The sequence below is a fragment of the Salmo trutta genome, chromosome 3 (genome assembly GCF_901001165.1).
Source record: "Salmo trutta chromosome 3, fSalTru1.1, whole genome shotgun sequence".
In the NCBI taxonomy this organism is placed as follows: Eukaryota; Metazoa; Chordata; class Actinopteri; order Salmoniformes; family Salmonidae; genus Salmo; species Salmo trutta.
In genome coordinates this window covers 53,624,878-53,652,828 of record NC_042959.1, presented here as the reverse complement: position 1 = coordinate 53,652,828, position 27,951 = coordinate 53,624,878, and the positions used below count along the sequence as shown (strand labels likewise).

The window sequence follows — 27,951 nt, the reverse complement described above, 5'->3', positions numbered from 1 at the left end:
CACACATCAAACCACAGATTACATTTTATTAAGAAGTCAACCACAAGACGGCATTTGTTGGGAAAATATTTTTACTTGTGTCGTCTCGAACAGAAAAGGCTGGTAAATCATCACTACTACATTCTACCTGGATTGCATGGTTTTCCCATATTAGGTATAATAATTTCTTACAAATTCAATTGAGCATTATGTACAAGGACAATTTCCGTACAAATATGCAACTATAGCCAACATACTCTGTAAATCTATAAATTCCATTGTCTTGAAAGACAAAATATCGCATATCTTTGGAATTGACACCTCACAATGCAAAAAGAATACATAATTTCCAATTATCACTAGCAGGTATCAATAAGGCACTTGAGACATGATGAGAAAAGAAATACTGAAAAGTGACAAAAGTAATTATATATGTCAAGTAAAATAATATTATTGAGCTTCTCAAAGGTATGTCTGGGGCAGTGAGAATAATCACATTTTCTCCAATTTGGTAGTGATAGAAATGTGTATGAAGTACAAAAAAAAACTAAATGTTTCAAAAAGTATCAAGTATTCTCAGAAAATCTTTACTGCTTACACATCCTATAAAAGGCTGCCAGACTACTGTACATGCCTCTATTAATATGCAGTGGATAAAGCTTTGTAGATGACTGTAGCTCATTTTTGACATAGTTGTAAAGAAATAAGAAGCCCCCCCCCCAAAAAAAGAATAAAACATACCCAAAAGAAAAGCCACTAAGCTCAGAAAAACACAGCCATTATAATCATTTAGTGGGAGAGAGGCCTCTAGACAATAGTCTCAAGACTACAATACATGAATACAGAGGATGTCAATGTAAAATTGGTATCATGTGAGGAATAGATGGTTTAAGTTTCATTTAGGTTTCCTTCTCAAGTTAAATAATCTTTCTGACCTTGTCAAAGTGACACCTTGATAATTGATTACACTGAAAATATGGCACCAACATGTTTGCCAATGCAACATACTGTGTAGTTCATTAATAAAGTAAACTTTTGGCCAGATAATACCATATAGTCCAACTACCCCTACGGGCCATTCAGGCTCAGGCTTACTTGTCCAAGGTTTTCCTTCTTTCTGTACCCATTCTTTCTGACACTACACCTGATACAAACAAAGTTACAGAATGTACACATTGTTGCACTGCTGTCACGAGAAGGTAAGCATTGTACTTTCATTTAAATCAACACACTTCCAACTCAGACAATTTCTGCCTTTAGAGTCTGACAAACCAGAACATCTATTTCTCAAGCTGCCACATTCCCTCAAACCTAAAAATGGAGAATCAATATTAGAAGGTTACAGTAACATTACTATAATCCATCTGGCAATTATCTCAGATTCAAAAAGCAAAATAATCCCTACAAATCATATTTTTGTGTCTAGATCTGATGAGTTGCCCTACAGTACAACTACGTAAACAAAAAAGCGTGGCATAACTGTTTTGTCATACAAGACAAAGGCGAGGTCAGAGGTCAGACAAGAATTATCAGCCTCTAAGAGGAAACTATTTCTGGAGGTCCGAGGTCATGTCAAGCCCGCACTCAACTTTACAATACAGTACTACTTTGTCTTCCCCATATCTGTGTGCTCATCTCGTTTTGGTATCCTTTCTTTAACAACTACATACCTCTTTCAAGCCTGTGAAAACAAGTCACAATTTGGAACCTATATCCATATTACCATAGTTGTCTGATTGTTTCATGAGTAATAATATAGATGTCATTCCATAAAAAACGAGTGTCTTGTGTTCAGAAATATAAACCACTTGATGGCAGTGTCAAGTTTGAGCTCCTCTTTGTAACTATGGCTTTAGAATGACCAATCCCATCGCTCAGTCTAATACAAAACTCCATAATCCTCTAGCGGTCAGGGGGGGTTAACGCCATCTCCATTTAGTGACATTCAAGACATTCTATGGTAGTGTATATGGAATACCAAGCCAGAGATCCCTGGTTCCAGCCCCCATGTCCACTGATTCATAGCAGGGTTTGCTGCTGTGCGTGTTTAGTGTTGTGACAGTTTAGACATGACGCAAAAGCCCACTATGGATCAAAGTCCACTGTAATGGTTAAAGGTGCTTTCTGTGCCTCTCTCCCTAGATATGGCCCTAAACAGTGAAAGCATCTGCCCAGCCCACATGCAATAACTAGAATATACAAGCTCATATATCTGAAGTGAATACACAGCTCCTAAGCCCTTTGCCAAACACCAAAGGCAATCTAACCTGCAGATTATGTCATACAAAATAAGGCAGATCATATATGAAACAAAGGAAATAAAAAAGTAATTTTAAAAAAGGCGTCTCCCATCCATGTGTGGTGTGGGAGGTACTTGTCCAGGTAAGCTGGTGCCTGCCTGGCTTTACATGATGGAGCAGTTCTCCGGTCTGGGACCTCCCTGAGAAAGACAGGAAGTGACATAGGGGCGTTAGAGGAAGTGAGGGGACAGGAAGGGGCTGTTGTCATAACAGCAGGAGAAACAGGAAAACTGGGATGCTGTGCGCATGAGTGTGCATGTGTCAGAGAGAGAGAATGAGGGGTGTTTGTGCTTTGAAACAGAAATAGTGTGTGTTAAGTGTCTTAAAATGTGTGTTAACCTGTCTGGGCTAGGGGGCAGTATTTTCACGGCCGAATAAAAAAATGTACCCGATTTAAACTGGTTACTACTCTTTCCCAGAAACGAGAATATGCATATTATTAGTATATTTGGATAGAAAACACTCTGAAGTTTATAAAACTGTTTGAATGGTGTCTGAGTATAACAGAACTCATATGGCATTCAAAAACCTGAGAAAATTCCAAGCAGGAAGTGGCCTGTCTGAGAAATTGTAGTTCTTCTTTCTAGTCCCTTTCGAACCTACAGTATCTCTGGGGTTACGTTGCACTTTCTAAGGCTTCCATTGGCTCTCTAAAGCCTTCAGAAAGCAGATTGAGGCGTCTCCTGTCTCTGGGCAGAGTATACTAGCACAGTTTGTCAGTGGTCTGCCTAGTGACAAAGAGATTGGAGTTGCGCGGTCCCGCGACCATGCTGTTTTTTCTTTTCCTGTTTGAATGAATACACTATTGTCCGATTGGAATATTATCGCTATTTTACGAGAAAAATACCATAAAAATTGATTTTAAACAGTGTTTGACATGCTTCTAAGTACGGTAAAGGAACATTTAGAATTTTTTTGTCTCGAAATGCGCTCGCGCGTTACCCTTTGGATAGTGACCTGAACGCACAAACAAAACGGAGGTATTTGGACATAACTATGGATTATTTGGAACAAAAACAACATTTCTTGTGGAAGTAGCAGTCCTGGGAGTGCATTCTGATGAAGATCAGCAAAGGTAATACAATTCTTCTAATAGTAATTCTGAGTTTAGTGAGTCCCGAAGTTGGCGGGTGTCAAAATAGCTAGCCGTGATGGCTGAGCTATGTACTCAGAATATTGCAAAATGTGCTTTCGCCGAAAAGCTACTTTAAAATCTGACATAGCGATTGCATAAAGGAGTTCTGTATCTATAATTCTTCAAATAATTGTTATGTATTTTGTCAACGTTTATGGTAAGTAACTTGGGAATGCATGTTCTGAACATCACATGCCAATGTAAAAAGCTGTTTTTGGATATAAATATGAACTTGATTGAACAAAACATGCATGCATTGTATAACATAATGTCCTAGGAGTGTCATCTGATGAAGATCCTCAAAGGTTAGTGCTTCATTTAGCTGTGGTTTGGTTTTAGGTGACATATATGCTTGCTTGGAAAATGGCTGTGTGATTATTTGTGGCTATGTACTCTCCTAACATAATCTAATGTTTTGCTTTCGCTGTAAAGCCTTTTTGAAATCGGACAATGTGGTTAGATTAACGAGAGTCTTGTCTTTAAAATGGTGTAAAATAGTTGTATGTTTGAAAAATGTAAATGATTGCATTTTTGAGGTTTTGTATTTCGCGCCACGTTCTTCCACTGGCTGTTGACTAGAGTGGGACGGTGACGTGCCACCTAGCCCATAGAGGTTAAAACGATATACATGATCAAACAGATGGAGTCCTACAGTACCTGTCTGGGTGAGTTGCTACCCATTATAAAGAGGGGAGACATCAGGCCCTCAGGCAGACCTCCTCCACTGCTGATGGAGCAGGAGCCACTGGACACCCCTGAGGTGGCACAGCTCTTATCAGACGGCTGGCCACACGAGCCACAGACCACCGTGCGGCTCCGCAGGTTGTAGTCACTGTCCACACCGCACGCACTGTGGTTGCCCTGCAGAGGGAGACAGAGAACAGAAGGTTCCAACATTACTGGTAAATACTAACTGTAGCCACTGTGAGGCATTAGTTCCTACACTTTTTAGCACTGGGACCCAGTAATGGTAAATAAAAGTCTTTCCATTTTTCTTGTCACCCTTTAGAGACATATTTAAGTGTATCATCGCACACCCCTGGCCTTGTTCGGTGACTAAATAAGTACTCTATATAAATTAACCTATTTTCATCTGAAACAGGGGATCCTGAACAATGTTTTGGCTCAATAGCCTTCCTCTCAGTGCAAGTATAGTTTGAGTAATTTATTTATCATCCTGAACCTGTGTCTTTCATAAACAGTGAGACTCACATCATCGTCATCATCTTCCTGGAACAGGGTGCGTGTAACTTTCCTTTGTGCCATTTCCTATTGGAAAGAGAGGCGCAGAACAGTCAGTTTGTCAACCGGCTATGACGTGAGCAAGGTATTTTACCAAATCTCACATGTATTCAAATATGTAGGAAGTGGGATGATGTTGCCAAGAGAAAGACTGAACAGTCAATGGGACAATGGGAAGGTACAACTACAAACATGTGCATGTGACGTGTGTGTCTCTCACCTCTCCATTGGCGCTGACCAGGGTGGTTTGGAACAGGTCTCCGCTGCCCCATGAGTTCTGGGTCTTCCACACCAGGTCTGAGGGGGGGTTGTGGGTGCCGCCTGCTCCTGAAGCCCAAATCTACAGAGGGAAGAGGTACAGGAATGTTATGACCTCATCACATACTATAGTTACTTTACACACAAGCCCACATTGTGACAAACATGCTGCTCTCTGTTAGAATACACACTTCTCTCAACATGGTGTACTAAAAACTGAACACAAGCATAGTTGATGACAGTGCAGACATGACGAAGGTTTTACTTACTGTAACGGTCTGTCCTGCCTTGAGGTTGAATTTGGGGGGGAACTTGTAGACGATGGGGGTGCTGGTGCCCACCTGTCTCTTCACCTGCCAGTGGCCCAGAAGCTGGTCCTGAAGGAGAACAGATAAGCATCAAGTCTGTTTCAGCCAACATCAACTAAAATCACTAGGTAGAAGAGATTGTCCTTTTACAACATCAACCTAACAGGGTGTTTTTACTACAGTAGCTTCCTTACAAAACCTGTGCATTTGACCATAACAGAAAGAATGCGACGCATCGTAGCAGAAAGCACCCACTGTATGTCAATCTGACCGATTAACTCCATACCTCGTTGGCCTTGTTGCTGAGGCGGACGTACTTCCCCTCCAGGTCCACCTCGTCCACGGTGACGCGGCCGCTAGCGGAGGCCTGCTGGGCAATGCGTGTACGCGTCACGGCGCCCCCTGCCAGGCTGGAGGTCTCGCTGTCGTTGTCATTGAGCTGTCTCTTCTTGGCGCTGGCCGTGCCTGAGGAGTTGCGGCTGCCGCTGGTGGACTGAACCACTCGGGCGCTGTGGCTGTGTCCTGAGCCCGAGGTACGGGTGGTATGGGTGTGTGCTGAGCCCGAGCCGGTGGTACGGGACACAGTGACTCGGGTTGTGGGAGGGCTGGGGGACAGACGCAGTCTGGGGGGGGGGGGGGGGGGGGGTGACAGAGAAGAAGAGTGTTGATACAAATCTAGTGTGGGTGTGTAGGTTACATGAGTTTATTTACTTCAGTCTGTGTGTAAATGTCTGTGTGTGGCTTTCAGTGTATTTGTGTATGCATGATGTGTATTGTGCATTTCCGTAATGTCTCCTCACCTCTCCTCCTCTCCCTCGAGCAGTTTACGGTAGGCGCTGATCTCCATGTCCAGGGCCAGTTTGATGTCCAGCAGCTCCTGGTATTCATCCAGCTGTTGCTGCATCCGCATGCGCATCTCCCCCATCTCCCTCTCCTTGTCCTCCAGGCGCCGGCGCATCGTGTCCCGCTCCCGGGCCAGAGACTCCTCCAGCTCACGCACCCTGGCCTCCCTCGCCGCCAGCTAACACACAGAGGGTTGATACCCCGGTTAGACCAACCAAAAGGGCCATATTTGACAGAGATGAGATGAACTGAGCTAATACTTTGTATTAGAGCCAACACTAGAGCTAAGATAACAGCTGTCAGAGCTCCACAGTATGGAGATGTATGGTAAGAGACTTCTGTGATTGACAGGTGGACAGGGTGCAGCCGTACCTGTTTCTGCAGCTGGCTGAGCTGGGAGGACATGCCCTCCATCCGCACGCGAGTCTGCTGCAGCTCCTCGTGGGCCGCCCCCACTAGGGTACTGTTCCTGTCTGCCGAGTGACGGGCGTTCTCCAGCTGAGACACACACAGGGCCAGAGAGGTCAGAACAAAACCCCAATACATTGGGCCAGTGAAAGGATGTTGAATGATGCATGGACAGTACTACCGATTTCAACTGGATGGACAGCTTAGTGAAATTAAAATGAAATAACACTACTGATTTGAACTGATTTACTTCAAGTTCACGCTTGAGCTGGCAGTGTGGACCCGTGGGTTGTGCTCCCTACCTTGGAGGTGTAGGTCTTCTCGATCTCCTCCTTGTAGATGCGGACCTGCTCCTCGTGCTGGGCTCTCAGCTCCATCAGGGCCTCGGCCAGCTTACTCTCATAATCCTGCTTTGTTCCTGCACTATCAATCTCCACCATGCGAGACTCGTGCCTGCGCTTGGACTCCCTCAGCTCCTGCAGGGAGATAGACGGTACAGGCATACTTGAGTTATAGAAGAGGGGGTGAAGAGGTAACCTCATAAGACAGACTGACCTCGGTGTTCCATCAGTCTAGTTTACAAGGCTAGTGAAGAGGACAGATGAGGAAACAAAAGAAGGGAGAGAAAAAGAGTGAGATAGATAAGGAGGAGCAGATCAGAGGAAAAAAAAGGAAAAGAGAAAAAAGAAAGTGAGGTAAAAAGAGAGAGAGGTCAAGGAAGAAAAGGAGAGATCGTGTAAGAGTGTAAGGTAAGAGAGAGAGTCTCACCTCTCCGTAGATGTTCTTCTGGAACTGCAGTTCTTCCTTGAGGGTCTGCAGGCGGTTCTCAGCGTCCACTCTCCTCAGCATCTCATCCTGAAGCTGCTTCTTAGCATCGCGCAGACCGGTCTCCAGCTAAGGGACAGAGCGTTTAAAGTTTGATGTTTATCTTTAGGGTTCTGTTAGATCAATAATGAATCATTTGTTGATCTGAAATCACTCTAGCTATCAAATCGCTTTAACGAGGAGGAATAGAGGAGCTGCATGTAAGATGTGAAAGCATGACTGGGTGAAACTATAGTTCACTTATGTGACCAGAAGGTGGCGTAGGAATATTATTCATTTCGGAGTTCATTGAGAACAATCCACGGTGATGCACTGACCTTGTTACAGCACTAATCCAAAAGTCATATTCACAATTGATAGTTCTTTAAAAGTAATTTTTTTTTCTTTATATACACTGGAAGATTATATATATATATATATATATTTTTTTTAATCAATAATATGCAGTTTGAACCCTGTACCTGAGGAGAGAGTATGTAGTATGTGTAGAATTCAGAGTTGTCCATTAGGCCTTTACCACTAGTCTCTTACCTTGGCTAGCTGGGCCTTCAGGTCCCTGACCTCAGCATCTAGAGAGCGTTTCTCCCCCAGGGCAGTGGACAGAGAGGCATCTTTAGAGTTCAACAGAGCCTCTAGATCCCTCAGCCGGGCCAGAGCTGCCTCCAGGTCCGACTCCTTCTTCCCATTTCTGTTGAGACATAGGTAGACAAATATATCAGTTCCCTGTTTCACTAACACGGTCTGTGTTTGAGCAACTTGTGTCTAATGCAGTATGATTACAATAAAAGCTGTTATGCATTTAGGCTCTTAAAAAGGGTCAAACTGTTTAGTAACCTCTACACAAACTTCCCATTGACAAACATTATCCACATAGGTTCCAATTCTGGGATAACATAATCACTACCACTATCTATGAAAGACTCATGAATGCCTTGAGCTGTCCTTAACTGAACTCCCATCATACTGAATAAATTAATTGACAGGAACATAATTTAATCAAGCTCACGTGTTCTAAATAAAAGGCCAACATAGGCACTCCTGAGGGAATCCCAGTTAAATCAAACATAGTGGCTGCAGATCCAACTTTTCCCTCAGCGCATACCCCGACCACATTCTGCGCATGTGTTTCTTTACCTCTACTTTGTACACACACGTTTGTGGTCTCCTTCCCTTCACATGGTAATTCTTCAAGTGTTAATGCTGAAATGCCCATGCAGCATCTGCATTCCAACCATTTGAGCTCAATCAGTTAAATATTTAAATTTGAGTCATTTAGCAGATGCTCTTATCCAGGGCGACTTAACAGGATCAATTAGGGTTAAGTGCCTTGCTCAAAGGCCATCAACAGATTTTTAACCTAGTCAGCTCAGGGATTCGAACCAGCTACCTTTCGGTTACTGGCCCAACGTACTTCATGGGGATATGCAATTAGATCCTGAGTTACGAAGTTGTCTACAGTGTTGTTTTGAATGATAAACAGTAAGCAGATTCGAGAGCAGATGGTGTTAAACTGTAGCATAGCCTACTTGTGTATTTTGCCTAGTGGCGTGCGCTTTTTAGTTTTGGCCACGAGAGAAAATTGCGCTGGTGTTTTGTCCTTACAGTAACGTTATACTATGCTATTATATTCGGTTATGTAGAATACTATCATTATGTGATCTTGCAGCCATTGATTCAGCTTTGGTCTAACTTTATTAAAACGAGCACTATTCGCCAGAGTAGCCTGTTCTCTACGAGTAGAGCAGAGAGATGCGCGAAAAGTTGAAAAACATGGGCAGAAGCTTCGAGACTTTCCGGAAATTTGGATTGCAGCCACGACCTAAATCAAAAACGTTCACATTTGTTGTTTGCATGTGTGTGTTTTTTTGTGTCCGACCTCTAAAGCAGGCATCAATTTGCAGTAGTGGTAAAAAAACTGAAACTTGGACCCGGACCGTGGAAAAACTATATAGCCAAACAGAAGAGGATGGGAAAGTGGTAGCTTGAGCTTCATACCAGTTTGGCAAAGGTGCTCATTGAAAGCCGAACAGGAAATAGATTCCCCGTTATTACATTTGGCCCTTGCATTTCAATGTTCATGATCACTAATGACGTCCATCTGCTTGGGAGATGGCTTCCAGACCACTAACCCACCACTCATGCTCCCCCTGCCAGCCTACAACAACCCTCTCTACTTCCAAATGTATGCATGAATTCAATAAAAAGACACACACAAAATCGGAACCATATGTACACGCCTACACCAGTACAAGAACACACATAAAGTCTACAATGGAGTAGAAATATGCTCTGCCACATACAGAGAAGCCCTTGTCCCATCTCAGATTTCACAAAGGCCCAGAGAGCACTAATGTTCAGCAGGGTGAGTGATTGATGGACTAACAGTTGGCACCCAACCACATTTACCGGCACCAGCCACCCACACAGCCCCCACCATTTGCATGAAAACAAAGACCCAACACAACATCCTTCATGCACAGGAACACAAACACCCATACATATATTACAGTGATAATGGACAAGATCCAGCAATTAAAATGTACATTGTCTGCATATTTAATCAATAATAGCTTAGCTGTACATGTGGCAGTACACTGCCTACTCTGATCCGAATTAATTCAATCATTATTCTTGATTTCTAGAGGCTTAAGGAAACTCTACCCCGGTCTAGATTTGATTGGGCTCTACTCGTTAGACTTTATGACAGACACTGGGGTCATATTTAGCTTATTTTCCACCTGTGTGGATGGAGAGGACCAGTCTAACAGCTTGTACTGATAAGCCTGACTGACAGAGAAACACAGGAGAGCTCAGTGGGATGTGAACAAGGAGTCATGTGAGGAATGTGCTGGTACTGTCGCCGGACAAGGCCAGGCAGAAGTGAGGAGAGATAAGGTTTTTTTTCTGGAAGAGAGGGATAAGAAGAAAGGAATTATTTCCGGTCGGCTCCTGTGCTGAAATATTTCCACTGAACTGCAACAAGAGTCACTGTTTTAGATAGGCCTAGCTCTTATGTCACAGATGCTCACACATACACAGGCCCTTATACACCCAGGTACTTGGAGGGCATAATACAAGGTAGTGTGAAGACATCTCCCACTAAATAGCAACCTCTCAACCAAAAACAAGTGAATCAAGACGGACAGCTTAGTGACTGGGGGCAAATGAAACAGCAGTTACTCTACTGTTATTGTCTTTTTTCCAACCTACGTTCAACAATATTTGTTACGTTTAACCACCTTTGGTGGGGCCAAGTTCCCTCTGTCTGGCTTATAGCCTAACTGTGGCCCTAATGAAGTTCTCACTGTTCCAATGGTTGGGAGGGTGTTGTTTGTGTGGAATACTTTATAATAGTCATTCAAATATAATAGACACAGGAGAACCCAGAATAACCCAACATAGGGCTGTTAGTCCTGTGTTATGAGGCATGAGTTTGAGTGTCCGCATGTGTGTTTAGCCCAACTTGCACACTGAGTTGGAACAGTAAAGCACTTGTGTCCAGACATTCAGTGTTTAAATAAGACATGTAAACATTTCATGCTGGGGCTACATTAATGCCTCTAGAACTGTAGCTTATGTGTGGGTGGTGGGCCATTTATGACTAAATGGGCTATGTGGATCAGCTCTGGTACTGAACCTACGGTGATATAGAATGTAAATAATAAGCATGTATATGATATTAACTCGTGAATGGCTGGTAGCTCCCGAGTGGCGCAGCGGTCTATGGCACTGCATCTCAGCGCTAGAGGCGTCACTACAGACCCTGGTTCGATTCCAGGCTGTATCACAACCGGCCGTGATTGGGAGTCCCATAGGGCGGCGCACAATTGGCCCAGCATCGTCCGGGTTAGGGTTTGGCCGGGGTAGGCCGTCATTGTAAATAAGATTTTGTTCTTAACTGACTTGCCTAGTTAAATAAAAAAATGTAATAAAAAGGTAACATCGAATGGCTTTAAGATGATATAGTAATACAGGCGGCCTGGCTGTGATGACATAGAATGTGAATGACCTGAGTATGGCAATATTGGCTGTGATGTGTGTCAGTAACTTTGTTCATCAGCTGTAGTGCTGAGAATATAGGTGATAATGAATTTGAATGGCATTGTTGATCCGCTCTAATGTTGAGGATATGGATGCCTGTGTATCCATGACTGCCAGTAAGCCTGCAATGCGTTTGTTTGCTCCAGGATGTTGACTTAACGGAACGCATGACCTGTTTGGGAGGACATGGCTGAACGTCATGCCTGAGAGCGTGAATGTGTGTGTGCAAACTGAATACATTTGTAGATCAAAATGTACTTCGAATTAAGTTTACATTTGAATCCATCCAAACTTGGACCACACTTCAGAAACCGGTGTGGATGGAAGTCTGTTTATCAAAACAGCATGTGTTGGATGTGAACAGTTTATTCAACTGAATTTTAGGGGATAAAGAACCAAACCGGTGTACTGTATTTATAGCATATAGGGTGTGATGTGTTCAATTGTCACAATTACTCATAGGACATTGAGCCGGGCATCTAGAAACCATGTAAAGAAAAGGAGTTAAGGAAGCCTACAGTTAACCATTCAATGGTCTGATTTAGATAAGAGAAATAGTTGATGATGCTTCGAACACACTGTAGCCCGACTGTTTCTCCTGTGCACATTACTGTTGTGATAATCTTGGTTACCCAGAAGTAAAATTCTCTTGCGAAAGTTTGTCAATTCCTGTTTTACTTCTGGGGGGGAATGGCGTTAACAATTATGATTACCTTTGTACAAAGGAAGGAAGCAAAGTTTCCTCCCTTGGAAACAGAAACTCTCGGGTAAACCCTTGCCTTCCGCTAATTTCCCCAGTGTTTATCATGGCCAAAATGCACATTTTAGTTTTCATGAATTTGTACGTAGAGACAATTTTGACTTTGTGGCTGTGTAATCTAGTGGAAATCGTTTATCATCCACACATGGGCTTGAAAATCGACCACACCAGTTTAAGCACCGCCTTCGCCCAATCCTGATTCGTCCAAGTAATCAACAACAAAAACATCAAACCAGGAACTCTACTGCTGCTCGTAATCAAATAATTCTGTGAGCCTTGCCAGATTCACGCCGTTTCATGTGTCCACCACAATCTGTCCACGAGAGATTACTGTTGTGACAACAGTGTTATATCAAAGCTCACACGACTTTGAAAAAGGGCAAAGGACAAAGAGCTGTCTCGAAGCGTTTTCCAGTATACATAGTGAGCAGCAGAGCTACTGCCGAATGACAGTTTAGTGAGTGTGTGAGAGAGAGGGAGAAAGAAAGGTGAGGAGAGAGAGAAAGGGGAGGAATAATACAACTGAGGAATGTGTTGGTTCAGCCTCCACTCTTGGGTGACTCACTGCTATCTTTGTCCACCTCATTCCTCCACTCTTGGGTGACTCACTGCTATCTTTGTCCACCTCATTGACGACAATGGAGCGAGCCCACCCCAAAAAAAGCAAACAACGGAAAACCCACAACCCTGGCTATTTTGCTGTGCCGTTGCTATGACAACAGAGGCCTACTCATCAGGCCTAAAGTATGGCATTTCCCCACATTTTGGATGTAATGGATAAACACGTAGAATATCACTGCCGATGCTTACCTTGAGCATATTTCAGAGATAACTTTTCGACAGAGCTTTTCCTCCCTCATAGGCCTATTTGGAAAAGCTTTCCTGTTAGGCTCCTGGTGGAAAATCTAGCCTATAATTACTACAATATGACAGATGCATCATGCGGGAATACCCACAAAGTCTTAAAGTCTTTTAATGTCCTGGCAGCAGTAATGCCCAAATAATGATTCACTATGAAGACCAGCCAGAAACCAGAAACCGTATCTGTTTCCCATGAAGTTGATGTTAAACAGATCATTCATTGTATGCACTCTATATCATATTTTAAAGGGTAGGAAGCATATGAACAATACTAGACACTTCATTTTAACCAGGGATACATAGTTCATATCCAAATGACTTTTTACACATAACTACTACAGCGGCATGATTACAGACAACTATGAACGCTCCTATACTGTGTGTGTGTGTGTGTGTGTGTGTGTGTGTGTGTGTGTGTGTGTCCGCACCCATCCTCTGGTCCCCTCAAACTACCACACCCACTTTCTGACTCTCACTCTGTTACGCACAGTAAATTACTTGCCCAGTTCCCCGACCTTGTAAACACAGCCATTTCCCTATCAATGCAGGCTAACGGGCTAACAGTGCACTGTAGTGAGGCGGTCAATGCTAAATCACCCCACTAATGAGAAAGTCACACAGTCAATCAGGCAGTGCAAAAAGCCCTCTGGCCTCTCTGTGCTATTAGGGGGTCTGTTAGGAATGAGAATGTAATCCCCCCCTCCCTCTCTGGTGTTACTACACAGTCTTCCACTGCACAGAGTTGTAATGGTTGATTGATCCTATTGGTACGGTATGCTACTAAGGAACGACACCGCGCCCGTCTGGCTGGCATGTGTGAACACGTGTGGGTGGGTTTCCTTGGAAGCTGGAAATTACCAGGGGTCCTCCGTCCCCAAAGACGATCTTCGGGCTCCCATCCCTATTAATAGCTATCCTTCACAATTCCATTTTCCCAATACCAAAGTGGTAAGTTTAGGATACAGAGAACACAGAGGGGAAAAGGCTGTTGAATAATGGGTTCTTAGTGCAAACAAGGTCCAGAAAGAGCAGTAGAGACTTTTTCCAAGACCAACAGCCAGACTACACAATGTGTCAGAGTTTCAGGAGAACTCTGAAAACAGCATTGATTAAATGAAAAATGTGCCGTTCGTATTTAAAGTTAAGTATTCAGACCATGGATTGGTTCAACTTCTGTATTGATTCAACAAAACGTTTAAGTATGTCATAGTATTATTTCAACTAAAGGTTGTTTATGTGCACATCATTTAGAAGCACTGTTAAGAGGACATGGAGATCTCTGACATTAAAAGAAAATAATACAATCCAAAGTACAGGCTGGCACATGATCATGTCTTTTCTGGGATTAAAACACAATGGAAGGGATTGTTTTCATTCCGTGTGTGTGTGTGTGTGTGTGTGTGTGTGTGTGTGTGTGTGTGTGTGTGTGTGTGTGTGAAAGAGAGATAAATCACAAGGGGAAAACAACCCAGCCATAGCCAGAAGCCACCCACTCACCACATCCATATGGGCAGATGGGAATAGAGTTCCTAGTGTTTCACCACCAACATCATTGTGCAGCGAGGGGGGGGTGGGGGGGGGGTGGAGAGGATGCCATTTCATGGCACATAAACAGCCTACACATGGGTCGTGCTCAGTAGACAGAAAACTACCCCCCCCCCCTTCTAAATGTTTTTTTTACCCCTTGTCATGTCTATTGAACATGACCCTGCTTTTTCCTCCCATAATATCCCCATTCAAACACATGGCCAGCAATGACCAAAAGAAAGCATCTCTCCCACAGATAAAGCCTTTTATGTAGCTCTGGCTCTGTATGTACGTGACACAGGCCTGGTTCCACTTTTAATGATTAGTTAGTGATTCACCATGACATGAGTCAGAAGCCTGGTGCCCTTTCATTCAGCATGTTGGCATAAGAGCTAGCTATTGTTGTTTGATTTGATTATCTAGCCCTGATAAGGTAGATAACTAGAGAACACAGGTTAGCCAGTTTGTCCTTGTCTTTTACCACTTGTAACACTCGTTCTATAATACTTAAACTGTCAGGAGTATTACCTACACACAGAAAATGATGCTATGTAAATCAATTCTTACACCTCTAAATGTATTTTAAACCTGTCTCACTTATGAGCTTTAGTCAAATTTCAGACAATAACACTAATGAAATGAATTGAGATCGCATGAAATCAAACTACTGCATACATTTTAACCTTGGTAGAACATACGCTCCATGTAGATGAACAACAAACAGTGTGTGCAGGGGGTGCTCTCTAGATGTCACTTTCAAGTGAATTTTCAAGTGAATGCTAATACCCTTCTATAAAATCCTGACCTCAAATGCAAACAACACTTTTGGAATTGATTTATTTGAACAGGGAAATGTACCAAACTTAAGCATTTAATGTGTTGAACCATTATAATTTAAATTTGTACAAAAAAAACTAAAATATATTAAAAAATAAAACGTTTAAAAAAATAAAAAATAAAAATCAGGTTCAAAATGGTATTGTCCCCCTAAACTGGGTTTGTGTCCCACCTTGGCCACCCCATTCAAAATGTTCTGGGCACGCCACTGAACAGAGTCAGAGTTTAACTGATCTGAGGCCTATTACCCCATGCAGCTGCATTGAGTTACAATGAAAGCTCTGCTGTGGTGCCATGTGAATAGATGGGGAGTGGTGCTAACGTTAGCATTATGGAACGAATACAGCAGACTGTGTGGCGCCATTGAGGAGGAGCAGTGTTAGCTTTAACATTCTTTAGCCTATTCTAGCCAATGGGAATAAGTCTGTAACAGCACCCAACTGTTAGATGCACTATGCAGAAATCGCACTGCCATTTCCTGGTTGCTAAAATTCTAATAGTTAGCTTAATTTCAGTTTGTAACAAAACAAGCAAGTATAGTGTAGAGAATCATTGTACCATCTAAACCACAGTGAAATATATTTTTCATAACCAAAAATATTGTATTTTCAGCTGTTCGAAGCTGGTGTGCAAAACCGAAAAGTAAACGATGCAAAAACTAAACTTAAGAACAGGAAGCATAGAAGTAGTGCACATAGAACAGATCTACCGCTTCTTAGACTTACTTTCAACGAGAATGACAGCTCTACAACCCACCACATTTCTATGTGAATTTGGTCAGGTCGCCCAAAAAGTTACATAATCCATCTTTAATAGGTAAAGATTAGTTTCCTTCTGCATTACGGTATGTAAATGTCAGTAAACATTTCCCTAGTGAGCACTTGCATTGAGGAGTAGTCTATAGCAGTGCATTGGACAACATTGGCCTGCATCTGGTTAACCATCACAATCCTTTTAAAGCTTGGATTGTATAGGCTCCAGTAAACAAGAGTGATGTTGAGTGACACAAAATGCTAAACATCTGGAGGTATTCCTGAATGTTCAAAATGCTCCATGCAAACATCAAACTCTGTTGAAGGAAATGAAAAAGCTTCAGACATATTGATCATCTCAAATGTACTTTGAGCATTCAGAGTTGTGGTAATCCACTGGCAGTTACATTACTGATCAGATTAGAACATTTGAGGGTCGCACCCACTTCATCCACTACCAAATGGGAACTTCCCAGTGTGTTGAGTGTGTGTAACTTACTTTGAGGTGTGTGTGTGTGTTTTAATTTGTGTACATGCAGTGTGTGTCTAAGTATGATGTGTGTTCGTGTAGAGTGAGCATGTGTGCAGAGGCCCAGCATCTTAAAGTGATTTACCCTGTTAGCGAGCGGATGACTCATTCAGCTTGGCTGGGTCTTGAAAAGAATCAAAGTGCTATGGAAACTCTGATCCACACACACTCGTTCCAGCCCGCCAATGCCTTCTCCGCACACAGTACTGGTCTACTGAAAGGCCAAACACTACTCTTTAATTATCAAAACTCAGCCCAACAAAGAGAGTTCTATATTGCAGACATCGCATGTACAGTCTTAGCACATCTGTTTTCCATTGCTATGTACTTTGTTAAGGCCAGTGGAGCGCGTAGCCACGAGACTAAGCTAGGTATACTCCCACTTGCCCCACTCACACCTTTGGAGAGCCCTAGAGCCTAGGGGACACTAAGTTGAAAGACAAAACAATGTATGAGAATAGCCATCAATTGTAGAACCTTCATAACAGACTTCCTATTAACAACATTCCATGTTGTATAACAGCAGCCATTGGAACAGTCAGCCTTCAAGCTCCCGATGCATTACTAGTCAATAAACTAGTTGAACAGCTACTGAACTAACAACTAATGACACAGTAAACACTTGTAAAATGCTCTCAATGGGGCGGCAGGATAGCCTAGTGGTTAGAGCGTTGGGTCAGTAACCAAAAGTTTGCTGGATCGAATCCCCGAGCTGACAAGGTGAAAAACTGTCGTTCTGCCCCTGAACAAGGCAGTTAATCCACTGTTCCTAGGCCGTCATTGTAAATAAGAATTTGTTCTTAACTGACTTGCCTAGTTAAATAAAAGGTCAAATTTAAAAAATACAAATAATCAACGACATGAAAACTGGTTGTTCATGAAGACAAACAATTTTGCTATAACATATTTTTTAAATATACTTAAACATTTTCAATAAGCCTGAACCGGTCTCTCTAATAGCAGGTCACAGAACAGGTTTCATTTGTGGCCTACACACCATTGTGGCTAAAATAAAGCGTGTCACCCAAATCCAGGGAGCCTGCGGTCCAGACAGACTTGGTTCTGTATAACTTGAGAAGGTCACACTGTGTCACATGATACAGGATGAGGTCATGCTGGTAGAATGACGCTGTCCTCGAGGGAGTTTACCGAGAGAATAGAGGAGAGTGGTGATCCAAACCTCCTGGGAGAAGCTGTAGTATAATAAATTGTCATGGTACACATTTCTTCCCTGAGGAAAACGAGTGGGGAAAAGGCTGCCCACACTGCTGAGTTTCTATCTGTTCCATGAAGAGTGAGCGCTTTAGAAACCAAATATTGATTCTTTGTGCCTCACGAACTGTAGCAAAGATGGATTGATTCTATGTTGAATAAGAAATGTTTCTTCTTATATTCAATTCAAGTTATGTTCTGCACAATTAAGGATGTGCACCAACTATTTCTCTCTGAGGTGTACTTTCCCTGTTTCTATTGTGAACTTTAGACATTAATATCCTGAGGGATTGAGCGGGAGTACAGAACCCCAGAGTATTTGAACAGCTTTGATACATCATCATTCATTGGTGGGGAGAGGATGTTTGCTCTTGTCCATTTTAAGGGAGAGTGACATAATTCAAACACTTTAGCATAACAAATGGACTTCAATGGGTCCCTCCTGTTGTCCAGCTGTGTGTCAGCCCGGCAGAACATTCACATGATTAAATGGAAGTAGAGTGCAGTACACATCAGCGAATTGTTTAGAGTTTCCCAGAGCTAAAAGTAGCAGTACAGTCCTTGGTTACTAGTGGTAACCAAACTATGTGTTTATAAAATATTTGGGCCTACAAATAGACCACTTAGCCTCCTTGTATTACCATCCTTGTGGGTACCGGAAATCCCCAAAAGGACAGTAAAACAAGAAATTCTCCCCACCTGGACAAAGGCTATTTGAAGCTTATGGGTTAGGTTTAGGGTTAAGGTTGTGAGTTAAGGTTAGGTTTAGAGAAAATAGGATTTTGAATGGAAATCTATTTTAGGTCCCCACAAATATAGTAAAACACATGCTGTGTGTGCGCGAGCGCAGAAAGGAAACAGAACAAATTTTCTTAATGAAGGAAATGTGTTCGTGCTATATGATAAGTGTACTTCCTGCTGTGTTCTCTGATAGCCCCAAAGTGCTACACGTTGGCATGGCAGCCACTCCAGCACAAAATACATTACAGTACATAAAGAAGCCAAACATTTACATTTTAGTCATTTAGCCGACGCTCTTATCCAGAGCGACTTACAGTAGTGAATGCATACATTTCATACATTTTTATACTGGCCCCCCGCGTGAATCGAACCCACAACCCTGGCGTTGCGCACACAATGCTGGCGTTGCAAACACCATGCTCTACCAACTGAGCCACAGGGAAGACTAACGACTTCATATCAGATTTTCCATCATTCATGTCATTGGAATGAAATGACAATTAAAAAAGGAAATATATGTTGGGATACTTCACACTGTAACCATATTAATTCTAATGAACATTTATCCTGCATACCGTACCCTCAATAAACAGACAAAACATCATTGGACTACATGTGTTAGAAGATCTTATCAAATGATCCATTGTGCTAGATGTTATCTGTCCTGGCCCACCATTAGCTACGCTTATCTGTTACTCTTTGCCAACAGGTCTTGCACACAGCAACCTTGGAAAAGAGTCTGGAAATGGCAAGGGGTATTGACTTTTGAACTTCCTCAATGATCTAGCCTATTCCACCACCATGAATCCCGAATGCCTACAACTCCGACAATAAAAATCATTGTTTTTCAGTTTGCAATAGATTAACGAACCATCTTTACTTCCAGGGAGTGAAGGTCAAAAAGCAATAGGTTTTAACAATATAATTCACATTATAAACTGGGCAGAATTCAAAGTGGCATTTTTCAATAGGTGAACCAACAATAAGATCTAGAGAGAACACCGTATCTGCAGAGCTTGCATGGGTCTCCCTGTATATTGTCAACACAAAGCAGCCTATTCATCGTCTGGATGGGGAGACAAGGGGTTGTCCTGCCAATGACGACCAGGAGCAGGTTCCCCCACACATGCTCCTGTTTCACAGCCACTGGCACAGATGGAAGGCACTGTGGCATGAGACTAGCGTCCGCCGCCCCTCTTATGTTCAAGAGGAGGAGCATCCACAGTGGATAACTAGACCTTGACGAATGTGGGAGTGTGGGCCAAGCCTTGGGGCTCATGTTGAAGCTTAGCAAATCAAATTGCGGCATAGCAGCGTCTTAGGTGAGCAGTCAATATTTTTAGGCTAGCCCGCTTGTGTTCTAGCCTAGCAATTCTTACTTTATCCTAACAGTGGAACATGCTTTAGCCAAATAAGGTTTGTTTTTATCCCCACTGGCAAATCATTTACAAGCTAGACTGGTTTGTAGACAAGCAGTTTACATCCTAGTAGCCCAATGGCGCTGGTCTGCCCTCAGGGGAGTTGCATGTGTCTGTTGCGACACAAAGACGACTGTGTGGCGTGGCCCAATGGCATGTCTAAGAACAGGTGTGTACAGTCACAGGCCGTGGTAAGTGTCAGTTACATCTGCTGCAGCACACATCAAAACAGGGCTAGAGGGCTTGGCACTGTATAATGGTGGTGACTCAGAGGTTTTTCAGGACCTTGATTGTGGGAAGGGAGCTGCTGGCTGTGGCCTCTCTTTAGGTCTGGACCTCTGGGGCAGAGCAGCGAGCCATCTTTATTAATAGTTAATATGTATAGTTCCCTATCAACACCATGTTATTACCACTGGCTGGTGCCCTATGAGGACTTGCAAGTAAATGTAACTTACCACTGGTTGATGAGTCAGAGCCAGTACAGGGAAATAACATCACCACAAATGAGGTATAATGAAATGAGATGGTGTCTCATCCTCTGGTTTGAATATGCCCCTCCCTATCATTATATAGTAGGTTGTAGGCAGGTAAATGTGTGTCAGTGAGATTACATGCTGAATCACAATCACTTTCAAATTTAGACTAAATTAATTACACCCTTGGCCAAAACCCAATGTGTCCCTCAGCCAGAAACTTACAACAGGGAGCATGGCAATAGACTAACTTTATGACACCACATTCAGATACAGGATTACCCATAAACCTCCTGCCTTTCCATCCCCATCCCCATCCCAGGGTTTCCCCTAATAATACTCCTGCCACCCCATCTTTGCTAGTTCTCTTGCCACCCACCTAGAACATTTGGCCTCAATTCAACTGAACATTTGTGTTTGCAGCCTTTGCATGCTGCCTACGAAGAAAATAACCTTGTCTTCCCTGTGGCTCAGTTGGTAGAGCATGGTGTGTGCAACGCCAGGGTTGTGGGTTCGATACCCGCGGGGGGCCAGTACAAAAAAAATAATACAAAAAAATGCCTGAAATGAAATATATGTATTCACTACTGTAAGTTGCTCTGGATAAGAGCGTCTGCTAAATGACTAAAATGTAAAATGATAATGTAGGGCCTACAGTAATGGGGTATTATAATATTTGAATGACTAAGAATATTGTTGAAAGGGAAATGCACACTGTTTATTTGTTGGGACGGTATACTGCTCTGTCTCTGATAAGAAAGTTACATTTACTTGCAAGTCCTCATAGGGCACCAGCCAGTGGCAATAACATGGTGTTGATAGGGAACTATACACATTAACTATTAATAAAGATGGCTCGCTGCTCTGCCCCAGAGGTCCAGACCTAAAGAGAGGCCACAGCCAGCAGCTCCCTTCCCACAATCAAGGCCCTAAAAAACCTCTGAGTCACCACCCTGTCACACGCCCATGCCAAGACTCCCCAGCTGCCATGGCAACCTAACACTGGCAAACACCCCGGCTGCAGCGTAAGAGACCGAGGCTGCCCACGCAGGCCTGAGTGATACATTTCCACCACACGTGTAACAAATGATTGGTTTCCAAAGGAAACCAATACAATTATAGGCGCTGTTGCTATTCTTCACTCAGCTAGGGACCTTACGGCACAATGGGAAAGAGAATTTAAGTGAACTGTAAAATTCCATTCACTCACCAAACAGGCTTGGTTTTTAAAGAGAGTCACTACTCTTCAGACAGCCTAACTCACTCAACACCCTCAAGTCAAGACCCAGAAGTCCACACCCTGACCAAGGTCGGCACTCAAACACAAACCCGCCCCAGAGCCACACCCTCACCTGCAACGTTGGGCACATCAAATACTGTACATTCCATCTTGACAGATACACTGCAAACATTAATTGAAACATGAACCCAGTGAAAACACATTGGCACTATGGTTGGACAAGTAAGACTCCACCCTCACGTCTCTGTACAGACGCCGTTGCTTCAACATTGCAATTGCATGGTGTTGAAACTCAGAGTCATGCCAATGAGAAGCTGTTGAAGACAGTGTTTGCGTAGCTTAAAATATTCCTATTCTCTGTTTGCTACTCCCTGCGGAGGGAAGCCCCGTGCATAAACGAGGGTACGTTGAAGAAACAAAGTAAAAGAGTAAAATAACAAGTAAATACAACTAACACTTTCAACTGTCTTTCATTTTCTCAGACGCACTGCAACCCAATTTGCACTTTGCCAAGACATTCAAACATTCCTGTGGAGTCATTGCGGGCCGTTGCCTGCGAGTGAGTGAGTGAGTGAGTGAGAGAGAGATGTGAGCTATTTTCTGTCTGTGGGCACATTTAACCACTTAACTCTGGTAGACAGATTCCTTTAACATTCTCCCGAAGGTCTAAGTCTAACCTACCCAGCCAGTTCAGATGGCTCAGTTGGTTGGAGAATGGTGCTCAAACCAGTTTGGATTAAAGCATATTTTATCTTAACCTGTAAACCTGCTTACAGGCTTTGATTGAAATGCGTTGCGTAATAACGCATTGCATGCATGGGATTGTGGGAGTGTTGACTGTGTCATTACACTCGTAAGTCAAGCTAAACAGAGCGAGCTGTTTGTCAGGGCGTGGCCCCGTGGCTGGGCCCTTTGTCATTACCATGTGGGGGTATACAGTATTACTACCCAACCTGCTGAAAACCACCAGGAATGTACACAACTAATGTCAGGCATGTCACTCTCCACACCTCTTTCTAAAGGATTTTAGAAGTCAGAGTTTAACTAATAGGTGGTGTGCAGTCTGGTGCAAAATGGATGTTACATCACCCAGGATGGATTAGAAGCACTACCACTCACATCCTCAGTGGCAAACTGCCTTGGAATTATTATTATTTTTTTTTTTTTTCACCTTTATTTAACCAGGTAGGCAAGTTGAGAACAAGTTCTCATTTACAATTGCGACCTGGCCAAGATAAAGCAAAGCAGTTCGACAACATACAAAAACACAGAGTTACACATGGAGTAAAACAACATACAATCAATGATGCAGTAGAAAAAAATAAGACTATATACAATGTGAGCAAATGATGTGAGATAAGGGAGGTAAAGGCAAAAAAGGCCATGGTGGCAAAGTAAATAAAGTATAGCAAGTAAAACACTGGAATGGTAGATTTGTAGTTTGAAGAAAGTTCAAAGTTAAAATATAAATAATATGGTGCAAAGGAGCAAAATAAATAAAATAAATAAATACAGTAGGGGAAGAGGTAGTAGTTTGGGCTAAATTATAGATGGGCTATGTACAGGTGCAGTGATCTGGGAGCTGCTCTGATAGCTGGTGCTTAAAGCTAGTGAGGGAGATAAGCGTTTCCAGTTTCAGAGATTTTTGGAGTTCGTTCCAGTCATTGGCAGCAGAGAACTGGAAGGAGAGACGACCAAAGGAGGAGTTGGCTTTAGGGGTGACCAGAGAGATATACCTGCTGGAGCGCGTGCTACAGGTGGGTGCTGCTATGGTGACCAGTGAGCGGAGATAAGAGGGGGCTTTACCTAGCAGGGTCTTGTAGATGACCTGGAGCCAGTGGGTTTGGCGACGATTATGAAGCGAAGGCCAGCCAACGAGAGCGTACAGGTCGCAGTGGTGGGTAGTATATGGGGCTTTGGTGACAAAACGGATGGCACTGTGATAGACTGCATCCAGCTTGTTGAGTAGGGTATTGGAGGCTATTTTGTAAATGACATCGCCGAAGTCGAGGATTGGTAGGATGGTCAGTTTTACGAGGGTATGTTTGGCAGCATGAGTGAAGGATGCTTTGTTGCGAAATAAGAAGCCAATTCTAGATTTAACTTTGGATTGGAGATGATTGATGCGAGTCTGGAAGGAGAGTTTACAGTCTAACCAGACACCTAGTTATTTGTAGTTGTCCACAAATTCTAAGTTAGAACCGTCCAGAGAAGTGATCCTGGACAGGCGGGCAGGTGCAGGCAGCGATCAGTTGAAGAGCATGCATTTAGTTTTACTTGTGTTTAGGAGCAGTTGGAGACCACGGAAGGAGAGTTGAATGGCATTGAAGCTCGTCTGGAGGGTTGTTAACACAGTGTCCAAAGAATGGCCAGAAGTATACAGAATGGTGTCGTCTGCGTAGAGGTGGATCAGAGATTCACCAGCAGCAAGAGCGACATCATTGATGTATACAGAGAAAAGAGTTGGCCCAAGAATTGAACCCTGTGGTACCCCCATAGAGACTGCCAGAGGTCCGGACAGTAGGCCCTCCGATTTGACACACTGAACTCTGTCAGAGAAGTAGTTGGTGAACCAGGCGACGCAATCGTTTGAGAAACCAAGGCTACTGAGTCTGCCGATGAGGATGTGGTGATTAACAGAATTAAAGGTTGCAATGGGTTAAATTAAATTATTTATTAGTAAAGGCTTATCTGACCAACGCTCTGACAAATGTGCCAGCATACTAGGTATCCAGTCCAGGGTGAAAATGGTTTCAGGGCTGGTGTACTTATGGTTTGGAAGAGAAAGAGGAACATGATATAGTAGTGGAAATCTACTTCATTGAGAATGACTGTAGTGAAGGACTGGAGTAAGAGCAGACCTGCACTGGTTGATGAGTCAGAGCCAGTACAGGGAAATAACATCACCACAAATGAGGTATAATGAAATGAGATGGTGTCTCATCCTCTGGTTTGAATATGCCCCTCCCTATCATTATATAGTAGGTTGTAGGCAGGTAAATGTGTGTCAGTGAGATTACATGCTGAATCACAATCACTTTCAAATTTAGACTAAATTAATTACACCCTTGGCCAAAACCCAATGTGTCCCTCAGCCAGAAACTTACAACAGGGAGCATGGCAATAGACTAACTTTATGACACCACATTCAGATACAGGATTACCCATAAACCTCCTGCCTTTCCATCCCCATCCCCATCCCAGGGTTTCCCCTAATAATACTCCTGCCACCCCATCTTTGCTAGTTCTCTTGCCACCCACCTAGAACATTTGGCCTCAATTCAACTGAACATTTGTGTTTGCAGCCTTTGCATGCTGCCTACGAAGAAAATAACCTAAACCCTGCCAACCCAATGTGTCCTACCTGACTTTGAGCTCCTTGTACTCCTCCTTGACTTTGCCTAGCTCCAGCTGCAGTCGGGCGCGCTCCTTGGCCACCGAGTCGAGGGTTTTGCGGGCGTCGGCAAGCTCCGTCTCATAGGCCGCCTTCATGCCCGTCACCTCACGGCTGATCTCGGTCTCGGACTCGGTGATGCGCAGCCGCAGCCCAGCATTCTCTATCTCCAGCGAGCGCACCTTATCGATGTAGACAGCCAGCCGGTCGTTGAGGTTGCACAGGTCGTCCTTCTCCTGCAGGCGGGAGATGCGGGTTGGGGAGAGTGGGGTGGCAGTCCCAACACGACTGCCTCGTTTCTGACCCGGAGATTCCATAGTGGATATCCAGCAGGTGGTTCAGGTGGTTGGCTGGGAGACAGGCTGTGGAGGGAAGGATTCATTAATTAATCAACATCTGATACAGCAAATGTTAGAACAAGTATAGCGAAGCCTGAGGGAGGAACCATGTGAGATGGCATGTGCCAAAATAGAAAATAGTAAAGGAGGAGGGGGTTGGGGCTTAGGCGTATAACAGCTACGCATCTCTCTCACCATCAGAGAAGCTCTACTAAAATTGCTGTTTGGGTGGTTAAGCAACTTTAGCTCTCTCCTGAGCAAGTCTAATTCCCACCGTCTGGCGTCTGCACAGTGAACAGGCAATTAGACCATTTTGATAATATACACAAAATATGTATTCAAGAACTTCAGAAGCATACAAAACAATGAACAAACATTATACAAGCAAAGAATATCTGCATCATCTCCCTTGTCGGCCAACTGCTTGTTGAGACAGAGTGAAGAAGTACTAACAGCCTGCTAATTATGTCAGAGTCACTAATTCGGAGAAATCTGTCCGATGGTTGTCTCCCTCCACTTACATTCGGCTTGCCTAAATCTCAGTCATTATACCATGGCCTTGACTCACTACATAAACAAACACAGCAGGATGCCCTGATTAGGAGATGAAGAACCACTTTCTCAATGTTTAGATGGGCAGAGGCAGCAGTGAAATGACTGTCAGAAAGTACTGGATGAAAGGCTTTCGAAGCCCAAAAAACTAGCTGAGATTCCACTCTGGAACACTGAGATGGCAGTAGAGTAAATTATGTTTCCACAATATATTGACAATTAGCAACATAAAAAAAATGATATTTTCAATACCCATGTTAATATACTTTTCAATATTCATAAAATAATGTAAAAATAAATATTGAAATCTAAATACTACTCATATTACAGAGCAAGCTGTAAAGCTTCATATGCCACCAATTCTTGCTTTGTAGCATCTACAGATTAAACAATATGGAGTCTTAAAGGAGGCCTTGGTATGCCCAAAATGTCATAAATATGCCAACTTTGATTAATTATTTCTCAATTATGCTTTTAGATACAAATACCAAATACACACTGAATGTACTAAACATTAGGAACACCTTCCTAATATTGCACCCCCTTTAGCCCTCAGAACAGCCTCAAATCGTCGGGGCACAGACTCTACAAGGTGTTGAAAGCATTCCACAGGGATGCTGGTCCATGTCGACTCCAATGGTTCCCACAGTTGTGTCAAGTTGGCTGGATGTCCTTTGGGTGGTGGGCCGTTCTTGATACACACGGGAAACTTGATTAAAAAACCCAGCAGTGTTGCAATTTGACACACTCAAACCAGTGCGCCTGGCACCTACTACCATACCCTGTTCAAAGGAACTTAAATATTTGTTTCTTGCCCATTCACCCTCTGAATGGCACACATACACAATCCATACCTCAATTGTCTCTAGGCTTAAAAATCCTTCTTTAACTCGTCTTCTCCCCTTCAACTACACTGATTGAAGTGGATTTAACAGCTTTCACCTGGTCAGTCGGTCATGGAAAGAGCAGGTGTTCCTAATGTTTTGTACACTCATTGTATGTCAACAATCCTTCTTCCAAAGGATGGATTACATTTTGAGAAAATCCCCAAAATCATGGTCTTTTTTGTCTGGGTTTTGTGAGGAATCACTCAATAACATATAGACGTAATCTATTTCATTACTCATGCAATGATACAGCATCTACGATAAATAAGTAACTAGTGAATGTGAACACCTTAGCACTCCCTATAATGTACATGTGTCAAGCCCTTTCCATAGATAATGAGGTACTTTTGGAAAGAGTAACTACTACATTACTTTCCCCAATAACCATGCATTAGAGTAACTTACACTGAATGACTTATATACTTTAAAAAGGTCACAGCCGAGTTGTTATCCTACGCCCCCAACCGGTCAACAACGAAAGTGAAATGAAATTTGAACTGTACACTGTAGTCGTCAAGATCAAAGTACAAGCAGGAACCTATTCTCACATCTCTGTTAGTGTGGGCTGACATTCACAACTGTCAGTCAAAGTGCAACCAGAGCCAAAATGTCTTTATCTTACCTTAGTGAGAGTGTGAGGTTGTGAGTGGAAGCCTCCTGATGGAGCAGTGTGTGTGTCTGCACAGCCGGACCTCGATGGAAGTTCAGCTGCCGCTGTGTGTTGTAGATAGGTGTTCTTCTCTGGGTCTGGGGTGCCCCTGTGGAGTATAGGGAGGAGGATCAGTGCTGTCTGTGTGCCTTTGGCTCACGCTCTGGAATGGCTGCGTCACAGTCTCTCCCTGCACATGTATCGCTGAAGAGCGAAAGAGAGCGGGAAGGAGGGAGAGGGAGAGGGTGGGGCAAGGAGGAGCCAGGCTGGACTAATACAGATAGAGCCCACACACAGCACAGCAACTACTCAGCTCCCTGGTGTCTCTCTCTTACTCTCTTTTCACAGACACAGTGATCCCAACTGCTTGAAAGCTCCACTTTCAAGTGCAAACAGACAGAGAAAAATGGTTGGATGGAAAATCCGCCGTTATCCATTATTT

General features: G+C 43.3%; 1 protein-coding gene across 2 annotated transcripts; it reads right to left on the bottom strand.

The window, feature by feature from the left end:
- Positions 1-53: 53 nt before the first annotated feature.
- LOC115178684 (lamin-A) lies at positions 54-27,731 on the bottom strand. Of its 2 annotated transcripts, none has more exons than XM_029739958.1 (13): positions 27,483-27,731; positions 25,054-25,445; positions 7,830-7,986; positions 7,242-7,367; positions 6,776-6,949; positions 6,438-6,563; positions 6,023-6,243; positions 5,509-5,845; positions 5,184-5,291; positions 4,877-4,996; positions 4,627-4,683; positions 4,072-4,275; positions 54-2,419 (listed from the first exon to the last, which is right to left on the bottom strand). In XM_029739958.1, exons 2-13 carry the CDS (start codon positions 25,398-25,400, stop codon positions 2,384-2,386), a joined length of 2,013 nt encoding a protein of 670 aa, XP_029595818.1. In that variant the 5' UTR covers positions 25,401-25,445; positions 27,483-27,731; the 3' UTR covers positions 54-2,383. The 2 variants fall into 2 exon arrangements, with proteins under 2 accessions (XP_029595818.1, XP_029595823.1); XM_029739963.1 differs by lacking the exon at positions 27,483-27,731 and adding an exon at positions 25,617-25,688.
- Between the last annotated feature and the right edge of the window lie 220 nt (positions 27,732-27,951).